The sequence below is a fragment of the Dama dama genome, chromosome 5 (assembly GCF_033118175.1).
Source record: "Dama dama isolate Ldn47 chromosome 5, ASM3311817v1, whole genome shotgun sequence".
Taxonomy (NCBI): Eukaryota; Metazoa; Chordata; class Mammalia; order Artiodactyla; family Cervidae; genus Dama; species Dama dama.
The window spans coordinates 26,376,086-26,389,472 of record NC_083685.1 but is presented as its reverse complement, the minus strand read 5'-3'; the positions used below and the strand labels follow the sequence as shown (position 1 = coordinate 26,389,472).

General features: G+C 46.0%; 1 protein-coding gene and 1 non-coding gene across 3 annotated transcripts in view; one reads left to right on the top strand and one right to left on the bottom strand.

The window, feature by feature from the left end:
* ADGRD1 (adhesion G protein-coupled receptor D1) overlaps positions 1-13,387 on the bottom strand; it is a 174,403-nt gene that overhangs the window by 132,556 nt on the left and 28,460 nt on the right. For both annotated transcript variants that reach the window (XM_061142133.1, XM_061142134.1), the window contains 4 exons: positions 9,613-9,867; positions 6,330-6,394; positions 5,461-5,616; positions 2,087-2,146 (listed from right to left, as the gene is read on the bottom strand). In XM_061142133.1, coding sequence (XP_060998116.1) covers positions 2,087-2,146; positions 5,461-5,616; positions 6,330-6,394; positions 9,613-9,867 — 536 coding nt within the window. The remainder of the gene's footprint in view (positions 1-2,086; positions 2,147-5,460; positions 5,617-6,329; positions 6,395-9,612; positions 9,868-13,387) is intronic.
* TRNAC-ACA (transfer RNA cysteine (anticodon ACA)) lies at positions 1,235-1,307 on the top strand. The gene has a single exon. It is a non-coding gene; the product is annotated as a tRNA-Cys (tRNA).

Below are 13,387 nucleotides of genomic sequence, written 5' to 3'. Positions count from 1 at the left end.
TGAAAAAAGCATCCATCTGTTGCTAAGTGTCCCAGGCGTTCTCTCACAAACATATGCTGCATGAGAGTCTAATGAGCTGGAAATAGAATATGGAGGCCAATTTTAGACATTTTCTTTCAGGCCCATGGCCTGACTTCAATCAGCCAAGCACAGTTAAGCACATGAAAATCTGTGTTTCTGGCATGCAGTTCTGTTGGGTAGTGGCTGATTCATACCTTCCTTTTAACGCACAGTAGAGCCTGCCTGAGTCTGAATAGTTTCATGATTATTCATATTTTGTGGCAGAGTATTCAGAAAAAGTTCATGTAAAATGATGCTGAAAGGATATTTGCTCAGGTCCTCCTTGGTCATCTTCTGGGGGCTTGCTGGGTGGCAGTTCCATCCCCCCGGAAATCATCAACTTTGGAGGACTATGTCTTTTAAAACAGAATTTGTTTCTAAGGAATATTATATTGATCTTAAGTTCATGACTGTTTTTCTCTTCCTTTGCCACTGTGAAGTCCCATCCCATTCTATTTGAAACTGTTCAAATAAAAAGTTCAGGTGTAAATCTTGGAGCAATCTCACTCATAATGAGAAGGAGAGGTCATTCTGCCACAAACTGGCAGATATGTTTTAAGCATTATAGGAGTTCAGGAGAAGGAGTGCTTTAAATAATGGTGTGCTTGCAGCCCTTCCAGGCAAGATAGTCAAGACTTCTCCTCTTCCCCGCTTCTCCACCCATGCTGGGCAACTGAGGAAGTCACATGTTGAAACAGTAGCCTCAGTCAGGAATCAGGTCACTGGGCAGAGAAGAGGCTTCCCAGACTCACATCATATTTGGCATGGGTGAGAACTAAATGTCCACTGCATGGAGCCACTGGGATGGATGGTCTATTTGTTACTGCGACATAGCCTAACCTAGCCTGACTGATACAGCATTGCTGAAAAATACTTAATATCATTAGGAAAGATTCTAATTAAAGAAAAACTGGTAAATTCAGATAGCATATTTATAGAATATACATGCATATAAGAATTATATATAATTATATATAATTCCCTGGCAGTCCAGTGGTTAAGACTCTGTGCTCTCACTACCGAGGGTGCAGGTTCAATCTCTGGTCAGGGAACTAAAATCCCACAAACCACATGCTGTGGCCAAAAAAGAGAGAAAGAGAGAGAGAAATTTCTATTATATGCATATAAGAGAACTGAGAACTAGACTGTAAGAAATACATATATATACAGGACTTCCCTGGTGGCTCAGACGGTAAAAGCATCTGCCTACAATGCAGGAGACCCAGGTTCGATCCCTGGGTCGGGAAGATCCCCTGGAGAAAGAACTGGCAACCCACTCCAGTATTCTTGCCTGGAAAAATCCCATGGATGGAGAGCCTGGTAGGCTACAGTCCATGGGGTCACAAAGAATCCGACACAACTGAGCGACTTCACTTTCACTTTCACATATATATAAGAATATGAACAATCACTCAGTCTGAGAATTTCAGGTGATTTTTATTTTATATGTATTTATTATCTGCATTTTCTAACTAGTCCACAACATATTGACTTGTTTTATTTCTTAAACAAGTAAAATCAAGAATGTTATTTTTAAAAAGAAAAGAAAAAGCATTTCATTCTCCTAACTCTTCAGAGTACAGAGAAAAGGAGAAGCTGCTGTGATTTCTACACTCATAATCATGAAGTGTATATTGTCACACATTGGACTTTGTCCATTTAATACAGTGATCTTTAATCAAATATGTTTTATTATCATTCAAGGACAATGTGCTGGTAAAAAGAAAAAACTACTAAAATGATAAACAAGCCTACATTCCTCATGAAGAAATCCAACCATTTCCCTGCTCTGTGTTGAGGACAGCACCATGTACTGATGTTTGCAGAGCTCTGATCCGTAGAGAAAACACAGCATTGAAAATTAATCACATATCCTGTCGAAATGAGCTCTAATATCCCAGATCTCATGACTGAAAGATGCATCATTTCTCTTACAGATGTGAACTGGGCCATATTTATGCCACTTCAAGGAAGACAAAATGGTTCCCAAGGTACTTCTGAAAACCAAAATGTTCTTTTCTCTTACCTCTGACACAGCAGTCCAGCTGGGCAAACGAAGAACCTCTCCCACGGTGTTTAAGAAAGTCTAAAGGCAGACAAGATGACACTGCTTAGCATGTATTCTTAAGCCTCAAAATCATAAGACCTTCCATTTCCTCATCTCCATCAACCACAGGCTGGGTTTTGCATATATACAGCAGTAAACGAAAATAGCTCTCATCAGTGCATCAGGTTATATTTACAAAGCCCCCTTTGATAGATGGTATCTTATTTGCTCCAGGTGACACTCATTAGTCAGTGGCAAGTATTTAGGTCGCTGACTCCTGATCTAGAGCAGTTCATCTGAATAGAAATATAATGCAAGCCAAATTTTTGTTTTAGATTTTCTAGTGACTGCCTTTTTAAAAGTTAAAAGAAAATAGGTGAAATTACTTTTTAATAATATATTTTACTTAGCCAAATATAGCTAAACTATCACTTCAACATTCAATCAATATAAATATCATCAATTTTATATTTTACATTCTTCTGTTACACTAAATTTTAGAGCTCCAGTGTGTATTTTACACCTTGATTTGAACTGGCCAAGTTCAAGTGTTTAAGAGCCACCTGTGGCTAATGGCCACCTTATTACCCAGCACAAGAAATTCCTTTTCTCTTTCTTGTTCAACTATTGGTGGTGAGGAGCCAGGACATCGTGGAACATTGGATAATGGATGCCAAAGATTTTTATTTCTCATCCAATCCAAACTGGTGGGGTTTGAGGTAAATCCACATGATTCCTCTACAGGACACTCAGAGTCAAGTATCCATTCCCACACGGCCCCCACCAGAGGTTTCAAACTGATGACCCACAGGCTGCATCTGATTCATAAATGTCTTTTATTTGGTTTGTACACACTGCTTTTAAATTTGTTAGCTGCCCACTTTTTTTTTTTTTATGGGTGCGATTCCATTTTAAAATTCTGGGTTTTTGCTTTGCTTGCAAAATCAGAAGAAGTAAAGGTAATGGTTAAAATCAGGAGGCTCTTAAGTAGCTCACTGCCACTCCCCGTGGGTGGGTACTTCCCGGTGAGCCACAGTCTCTACTCCTCCTTATTGTCTGACCTAATCATCCATTTACTTTGTTCATCTGGCTCCTGAATGCATTTGATTTTGCTACTTCTGATACTGTCCAATGTATCTGAGAGGAAACAGGGGAGTTAAAAGGAAAGAGTAAATCACCCAGCTTTAACAGTTTCCTGTGTAGACTTGCATGGAATTTTATGTTCCCATATAGACATCCCTCTGGGTACCCTCACTCCCACCCACTGTGCTCAACTGAAGAACCCGGAAGTGTTTCCTGCAAGGAGCCTGGAAGTACTTATACAAGGCTGTCTTGGCCCCGCCCATTTCTCCATATGATTGGCTGAGCCACCAAGCCAGTTCCGTTCCCTTGGCCAGTGATTGGTCTAGGCGTGGTCATGTCAGGGGACCTGCAAGGGGGACCACGGGAAAGAATTTCCTGCCCTGTAAAGACAGAAGTGCCCCCTGCCTTTCCTTTCCTTCCTGGTCTTTGTCAATGAGGTGTGGTGTTTGGAGCCATTTCAGTCACTTGGAAACAGAGTAGAATGCCAAGAAAACAGCAATTCTGCCCCCTAGATCCTTGCTGTGAATGAAAGACTGAAGTAATCAAACCTGGAGTGAAGCAATTAAATGCCCCTATTTTAACAATACTTGGTCATATTACTGTTTACTTGCAACCAAAACCATTCTAACAGAGACAGACTTGGGTCATCAAAGTATCCCTATGTCACAGACTGGGAAACTGAGGTTTGAAAAGAGCACAGAGCTGAGGGTTAAACCCGGGCTTGCCTGACTCCAGAGTCACTGAGCGCCTGCAGCTCAGGACACTTGTCAGACTCCATGGTCCATCTTCACCCTCTCAGTCCTGAGCCTCTTGGAAGCAGGAAGCAGTTCTTGGTCATCCTGGATCCCCAGAACTTACCACATTCTATGAATGAATGAACAAAATCTGACAAGTCTTACTCTTGCTTCTATCACCTAGGCAGGAGAGCTATTGGCACAAATACCTCCTAGCATATCAAGACGTCTTGTTTACTAAACACATGCTTTCCCATGCTTCTTTGGCTGCTTCTTTGGGTTTGTCTTCAGCAAGGAAACCAGGAAGGATTGAGAACTCTTAAAAAGCACTCACCAAGTGCCAGAGTCATACTATGCACATAGAAACCTGCTTGCTACTGCTAAGTCACTTCAGTCGTGTCCGACTCTGTGCGACCCCATAGACAGCATCCCACCAGGCTCCCCCGTCCCTGGGATTCTCCAGGCAAGAATACTGGAGTGGGGTGCCATTGCCTTCTCCGAGGAACCTTCTTAGAACTCAATAAAGTAAGTACTACTATTACCTCCCAATATCTCAGATGAGCAAAGTGAGGCAGAGATATAAAGTAACGTGACCAAGGGTGCACAGTAAGTAACCAGCAGAGAGATGTTCAGCCCAGCAATCAGACCCTATACTTCCTGCTCTTAACCCTTATCTACACTTTTGAGGTGTAACAGTCTCACATTCCTTTTCTCTGAATATCAGCAGCCAAGAGCCCTGTGCTGAGATTTAAGTTATCGGGCCCTTACAAGCCCAGCATCCTCCTCTACCTTGACCTGGAAAGATCTTAAGGAGAATGTAAAGAGAAAGTACCTTGGTTCTAGTGCCATACATGGTACATTCACTAAGTGTTTTCAATAACTTTGGGAATTCCCATTGAGATACGTCACAGCATTGGGGTCACACTACGACCCCATGGCTAAATCTGCCAAAGACCCAACTCTGCATTCTAGCTGTTGCCAAGGGAGGTAGCAGAGCTTAGAGCCAGATTTGCAAATTCAAATGCGTACAGGGGTCAAGTGGGGCTTTCCTGGTGGCTCAAACAGTAAAGAATTTTCCTGCAATGCGGGAGACCCGGGTTCAATCCCTGGGTCAGGAAGATCCCCTGGAGGAGGGCATGGCAACCCACTCCAGTATTCTTGCCTGGAGAATCCCAGGGACAGAGGAACCTGGTGGGTTGCAGTCCATAGAGTCACAGAATTGGACATGACTGAAGCAACTAGGTATGTGAAGGGGCCAGGTAGATGGAGAGACAGGCCAGCTTAGCTGGACACTGGGAAAAGGAGATGAAGAGTCAAGTCTCATCTGAAGGAAATTCCACCGAGCTGTGTAGAGCTGACTATACAGTGTGTGGTCCACGCCATCTGGCTGTTCATGAGAATTCTGAAATCCAGACTTCTATATAAAAGTTTCTGATTTTTTCAGCTCCGTGTAGGTCAAACAAGACACACTTGTCGGTCATGGTCTGGCAGTTTGCCATCCTGATCCACTGGGCACAGAAATCACATAGCCTTTACCTTGGTGAGGTTGAATGCTGTCTCCTCTGAGAGGGATTTATTGGGTAAGCTGAGGGACATATTTTGAAGGTAACTCAGAACAATTCCAGGACTCCGGAAGTTTTTCCTCTCCTCTGTCAAGTTGGTTATGATGGGATGGTAGGCATCGGTGGGCATCTGAAAGAAATCAGTGACACGAGTTCCTGTTAAGAGCTAAAGCCAAGATTTCTACAGAAGTTCAGTCTGTCCTTTGGGCCTCATGCTTCGCACACCATAATAATCATGACAATAGCACTTCCTATATGCTCTTGTGACCATTTAACATATATTAACATTTCATCCTTACAACAACCTCATGAAATACACACGTGATTGACAGATGAAACTAAGCATGAAGAGGCTTATGCAGAAATAAATGAGAGAACTGGGATTTGAACCCCAACAGGTGGTGCTAGAGTCGTTCCCTCACTATTTCATTAAAGTTCTCATGGAAGGAAAGTTGATTGATTACAAATGCTCATATCAGAAGGGAACACTTTCTAAAGGAATGGATCCTTTCCTCGAACATCAGAAGAAGATGGTGCAGAGAGAAGCTAAGTGTCCAGGCCACCTCCTTCTCACTCTCCAGTCATGGCGCCAAGTGCAGCAAGAAACAGCCTCATGTTGGGTGGTCCCTGGTAAGTTTTGTTGTTCCACGTGGGCACCTGAGGCTACAGGTCATGGGGAGCCGAGGGTCTTCCCTTCAGTCACACTGAGCATCAAGGATTAGTGCTAACACTGGCTACCAAGACACAGCCAGTCGGGCTAATGGGATTCCCACTCTCCTGGCACATAGTCCAAGCAAAAAGACATCACCAAGATGGGGGGCAAAACTAAATGCATCTGCTCACCATGGTGTTCGCTGTGGGCGTCACAGAGAAGCTGGGTGATATTGAAGACAGCGAAAGCTGCTCTCCTAAAAAAAAAAAAAAAAACAATAATACTTAATTAAGGACTGAAACGTGGTCACTTCGTTCACCCTCAGGAAGGCCTGTTTTTTTTTTTTTTTTTTACAAAAATCTACCAGTTTCAGGCACAAACTAAGAAAGCCTGAGACCGCTGTGAGTAGGAATGTTTCTGGAAAGATAAAGGTCTAATAAATCAGCCAAATGGGGAGATTGTATGGATTTTCACAGATCAAATTATTTTTCCATTTATAGTCTAAATTGCTTGGAAACACCCTTCAGGCAAAACATCATATAAAAAGATGATTTCATACAAGCTTGCACCAATTTCAAATAAATAAAGAAGCAAAAGAAATGGATTTCCATCGCACTGTGGACTAGTTAGACATAAAATACAGAGGGTTGTGAATCACTGGGCTGGGACAGACAGGAAACCTGGCCCCTTCCCTTCCAGCAAGATGACACTGGAACCCAGTCAAGTGGTGGGGAGACCATCTTCTTGAGCCCCTCCCATCCCAAGGATTCTATTCAAGACCCCATGTGGTCAGTTATGAATGACCACAATCAGAAAGACATCCAAAACCAAAGATGTAGCCATGGGACTTCCCTGGTGGTCCGGTGGTTAAGCATCCATCTTGCAATGCAAGTGACACAGGTTCAATCCCTGGTCTGGGAAGATCCCCCATGCCCCAGGGCAACTAAGCGCTCGAGCTGCAACTCCTGAAGCCCTCTCGCCTAGAGCGAGAGAAACCACCGCAACAAGAAGCCTGCACGCTGCAAGGAAGAGTAGCCTCCACTCGCCACAACCAGAGAGAGTCCGTGCACAGCAATGAAGACCCAGCACAGTCAAAAAGAAACAGAACAGAACATGTGCCATGATTTACTGTTTTCTGCCTGTTTATCTGGAGAAGGCAATGGCACCCCACTCCAGTACTCTTGCCTGGAAAATCCCATGGACAGAGGAGCCTGGTAGGCTGCAGTCCATGGGGTCATGAAGAGTCAGACATGACTAAGCGACTTCACTCTCACTTTTCACTTTCATGCATTGGAGAAGGAAATGGCAACCCACTCCAGTATTCTTGCCTGGAGAATCCCAGGGACGGGGGAGCCTGGTGGGCTGCCCTCTATGGGGTCGCACAGGGTCGGACACGACTGATGCAACTTAGCAGCAGCAGTAGCAGCAGCCTGTTTGTCACCAGCTAAGGGATTAGGAGAAGGGCCCCCTCCAGACAGGTCACCCAAATGCTCCCCCTTTGGGCACCTGCAGCCTAGATCACTCACAGCTTCATGTGCAGACAGATCTTTATGCAAAGAACAGGCTCTACTCTGTCCTTGGGCACAGCACCACAGCAGCTGGATTTTAGCCCCAGCTGTCTGTCTGATTACAGCTGCCCTGAACCCAGCTGGGCTAGACTAAGCGATGGCCCAGGAGCCCCACACCAGGTCTTCAGGGGTCTTTGAGGGACAGTTTTCAATACAGGCTTTACATCATGGCCTCTGTCTTCAGAACCAAATCCCCAAGTGATGTGGGATTAGGAGTCCAGTTCTGGTTGAGTAAAGGTAAGGCCTGCAGTCCCCAGGACACACAAGCATTAAGAGAACACTTCTCCAGTCTCCCAAAGTCGCACAGAGCCCTCCCCAAATGTGAAGACTGAGGGTGAACACACACACGTGATTCAGTGGCAGGGACTTCCAGACACACTGCACTATGGCAGCAGGCATGTGGAGGGGTGGGGTGGAGGTGGGAATGGGGAGACTGACAGGCCACACCCCTGAGCCCAGAGATGTGCTGGTGACAGGTTTTGCTGTGACAGCTAAAAGGGCCAGGAACATTAATGTCTCTTTCTGGTGATGCTAAAACAGTAAGCTCCTGGGGAGGCAGGAGTCATTTGAGACTCTCAACAATGCAAGTACAGATGCTATCTTGGTCTCTAGGTGACAAAAATCTCGGAATCTTAGGCAATAAACTGCCGTCGATTGATATCCTTTTTCCTCCTAAAGGACGGTATATTTTGTCTTGTGTCACTTCTGTGAAAGAGAATGAATTCTGCTTTCTCAGTGAAAGATGGAGACATCAGAGGCTGCTATGGATATAGGCTGGTTTTGCTGGCTCTGAGACCAGCGTCCCTGACTGTGCTCTGGAGGGGGCTGGTGGGGGGCAGCCCTGACCTCACTGCCATTTCAGTGGGGTGGACTGTGACCTGGGCTTAAGCCAATCAGAATATTCCACATCCCCACCCACAGTAATTGGTTCATGGTCAATGTGGGCCAACAACAATGATGGCCAGCCCGGTTGTAGTAGATGACAGAAAAAAGAAGCTCCTTGTTTCCAGCTTGGGCGGGGCGGGGGGGGGGGGGTGGAGGAGGGGAGGAATGTGCTCCTGGAGGGGATGGCAGTCATATCCTGGCACCACAACAAAACAAAAGAAGGCAAAGTCCAAAACAGAGATTCTCTAGCGACATCACTTGAGCCACGAAAGGTCACATATTATATGATTCCATTTATATGGAATATCCAGGATAGGTAAATCCACAGAGAAAGAAAGTTAGTGATTGCCAGGGGCAGGGGAGGAGGAAATGGTGAGGACTTCTCCTCCGGGATGGGTTCCTCTGGGGAGGATGGTTGCACAACATGTGGACATAGGAAGTACCACTGAATCGTGTACTGTAAGACGGTGACATTCACATTACATGAGTTTTACCTCAATTTTTTAACAAAGTGACTTCCCAAGTCCCATGGCTCGTCATGGTTTAGTGAGACTTTGAAACCAGGTCTGCCGGTCCACCAGGCCCCTGATCTGATCCACCACTCTGCTGAGCAGGAAGGGAGGTGGGCAGGGGGGCTCTTTGAGGGTCCATGGGTGAGTCTGACACGCGGAAGGCATGCGGCAAACATTTGTGGATCAAATGGACCGGGAACACTTGCTTCCCAAAGCTTTCCATAACCATCCATCACAAACTTCAAAAACTCCCTGGTGACCAGCATGAGAATATTCGCCTCAGTGTGTTTCAGGTAAATTATGAATTCCTCCATCTTAGGGAGAAGGAGTTCTAGGAAAAAACTGATCAGGATGCATTCAGCCTGCAGTACCAACAGCCCCAGCAGGAGAGAGCAGAGAACAGAGAGCAGAGAACTATTTGCCGCCGGTAAAGGGGCGGCAGATAGGAAGGTCCCCGCCCCCCAGAGCTGACGTCACTCCCGGCCCGCGGCCCCGCCCCTCTCACTGACCAATGGCAGCTGTGAAGTACATGGCGATCTCATCCGGGGTCAGAGCCCGTTCCCAGATGATGAACTCGTCAAAAGCTCTGTTCTCGTAGCTCTTGGCCTGGTCCTGCTTAGACTCCAGCACAAGGTTGTCATTGGACTCCCCGTAGGCGGGAGACGCTTTTCCACTTGGGTCTGAGGTCCTCAGGGTCCCATTGACGTAGACTTTCAGGCCCTCCTCGGACTTCCATGTAAACAGGACGTGAGTCCAGTAGTGGCCTGGGAAAGAGCAGACACACCCTTCTGAAGACGTGAGTTCTAGCTCCACACTCCTAATTTTACACACATTTCTCTCCCTTATAATAGTAGATCATTGGTTGAGTCCTAAGTCATAATATGGGCTTCCCCGGTGGCCCAGATGGTAAAGAATCTGCCTGCATTTCAGGAGACCTGGGTTTGATCCCTGGGTTGGGAATATCCTCTGGAGAAGGGAATGGTAACCCACTCCAGTATTCTTGACAGGAGAATTCCATGGACAGAGAAGCCTGTTGGCCTACAGTCCATGGGGTCACAAAGAGTCGGACACCACAGAGCAACTAAAACACACACATATGTCATAATACACATCTGACTTCCCTCAGTCTTAGGAACTCAGAAAAAAAGTTACCCTCACTCCCGAAAGCCCAGAAGCCTGTTCAAAGATATCCTCTGTCATTTTAAGTTAAATGAAATAATAACTAATGGTCCAGTGTGCACATGTCAAAAAAAAATAATTAAAAAAAGTAAACTTTTAAAAAAGAGCTTATTAAAAAAAATAACTTGTTCAAAAATACTTTTTAATTCATCCTAGGCCACCCCCAGGTAGGTCAGCGAGACCTACCTGAAAGCCTGATTCAGCCCTCAGGCCACCAGTACCCACCTCCGCCCTGACCTTGAGTGTGTGATGGCAGCGTAGGGGAGGACAGACCACTCCTGGCTCCGCCAGAGCCTCCATCAGGAGCCTTGGTGGTGACTCACGGCTCTGGCATGAGAACCACATTCACCCACAAGGAGAAATTTCACCAGACTTTGACAGCAGCTGGCCCCACAGAGTCTCACTTCATTGTGTAGTGGGTGTTCAGATGCACCCAGTGACCTGCTGCTGAGCAGTTCTCAGAATTGGGCAACTTTCTAACCTTCAGTCTCCAGAGAGCATGGATCCCAGACAGGTCCAAAGTATCACTGTCAGGACTTCCCTGGTGGTCCAGTGGTTAAAGAACCCGCCTGCCAATGCAGAGGACATGGGTTCCATCTCTGGTCTGGGAAAATACTACATGGCATGGGGCAGCTGAGCCCATGCTCCACAACTATTAAGCCTGCATTCTAGAGCTCTTGGGTCAAAACTACTGAACCCACATGCTGCAACTATTGAAGTCCACGAGCCCTAGAGTCTGTGCTCTGCAACAAGAGAAGCCACCGCAATGAGAAGCTCACACACTGTAACTAGAGAGTAGCCCCTGTTGCAGTGAAAAGGAAAAAAGAGGAATGAGTTTTTGTCTTTCTCTTTCTTGAGAACAAGGAAGATAAAGAGAACAGTGAGCAGGCCTGAATATTCCTAGTTTTTTTACTTCAGTTGCTCTTAACTCTGCATGTCTGTATCAAAGTTCGCTTTTCTGCCTCCTAACTCTGCAGAAGCTACAATTCACATTTTTTCCTTTGACTCTATGCTAAATACATCCCTTATCTGGTGTTTATCCTTACAACACCCTTCCCCTTGTAGTTACATATCATAAAGAAGGCCACAGAGCCACCCAACTGCCAGACTCAATGACTGGGTTACTGAAGCCAGTTTATGACTGTCTTGGAAACAATGCAAGAGGAAGAAGTCAAGATCCTAGCACCTTTGTTCCTCATCACTGACTCCTGACTGTGAGCCCTTGCCTTATATAACCCCTAGACTCTTGGAGTGGGGGGCCACAATTCTTGAGGTATAAGCCTACTGTGTTACCTTCTCTGCTGGCTGAGAATTAAAGCCACCTTTCTATTTCTTTGAAACTCTACTTTCATATTGTTTTTGCATTCAACTTTGGTGGGTAGAGAAGTCCAAGCTTTTGGCCAGCAACATCCCTGCTCACCGCAACTAGAGAAAGGCCCACACGCAGCAACAAAGATCCAGCATAGACAAAAGTAAATAGATACATAAAATCTTTTTAAATAATAAAAATAAAAATGTTTCTCTTCATTTCATAATTTTTAGAAAAGTATTGTCCTTGGATGTGAAAATACCTTCAAGGAACAAATGAGAGCACAATGTCAGGCAGAAATATTTACAATTCTCCCCATTTCTCTGGGTAGATGAACAATCAGGGTTCAACAGATTTGACCTTAAAACATACTCAAGAAACCTACAAGGTACCTGATACTGTGTCAGCCCCAAAGGGGCAGGGAGATCAGACTGTTACCTAAGAGACTGACAGCAGTTAGAACGTGATAAGAGCTATGAACAAGGTACAGGGCCTGCAAGTCTAAGGAGAGGGGAAACAGAGATGATTTCTGGCCCTGAGGATTGAGGAGGGCAGACATGCAAAGTTCTCGCCAAGTCTCTGCATGCTGAATTCACCGCTTTTCCAGAGGTACAAGCCTGACCCCAGCTTATAGTACCCGCAGAATCAGGCAAATGCATTCGGTATTCCCCGGGCACCGCTCTCTTCTAGGTTCCTTGCGTGTTAACTCACTTCACTCTCAGTCGCCCTTTGACCTAATACTGTCACTGTGCTGACGATACAGATGAGGATGCTGAGACACAGGGTGGGTGAGTAAGGCAGTTGGGTCCACACAGCTGGCAGAGAGCGAGACCTGACCCAGGCTGCTTGGCTCCATGTTTAAAAAAAAAAAAAAAAAAATCGAGACACACAGCCTTCCTTGAAGTGGTCCAGAAAATGAATTTTCCTTAACTAGGTCAAGAATGTCACTTCCTCCTAGAGGAGACCATTCTAGACTCTCAGTTTGCCTTCCACCTGCGAGATTCCCTTCTTAGTCTCCAGTCTGGACTGGATGCCCCTTCCATGCTACCTTAAGATGCTCTGAGTCCCTGGTCACCTCTCCCCATCTTTAGTTCACAGACCTCCAGCCTCCCCCAGCTGCCTGCCCCACACCTCTGCCCTCCTGGCCAGTCAGCTAGGATCACACTGTGCCCGGAGAAAACAGGAATCTGTGGAACAGAACCGTGTGGCCTCCCAACACCCACCTAGGGTCTCAGGCACATCTGCACACACCCAGCTCCCCGCCCCCCAACCTTTCCCCGGTCCTGGAGCATTCTTCTTGCATCCCAGGGCCCCTCCCTGCCTGGTGCCCTAGCCTCTCCTCCAGCATCCTTTCTTTCCCTCAATCAGCAGCCCCTCTTTTCCAAAGGCTTTTTCACATCAAAGTCAAAACATTTACAGGTTTGCACCACTAAAAAGAAGGAAGAGGGCCAGAGAAGGAGGAAAGGAAAGGAGCAGGAGAGGAGGAGGAGAAGGCAGATGGAAGATGCAGGAGAAAGGGGGAAGCCAGGAAAAGGAGAAACAATAAGCACTGGGCCAAGAGCTATACTCCAGCCTGTGAGCGAAGTATCGCTATTATCTTCACTGCGCGGAAACTGAGGCTCCAGTGTGCTAAGTAACATGACGCAGTAACACTGTCTGCAGTCAGAGGGAATCCAAGCGCCTGGCTGCAGAATCCTGCCCCTTAACTAACCAGGCAGACATCTAAGCAAAGGATGCTATCTCACCCTTTCCAGTAAGTCTTCCCAAGCAGCCCCTTGGACTAGGAAGAGGCTTGC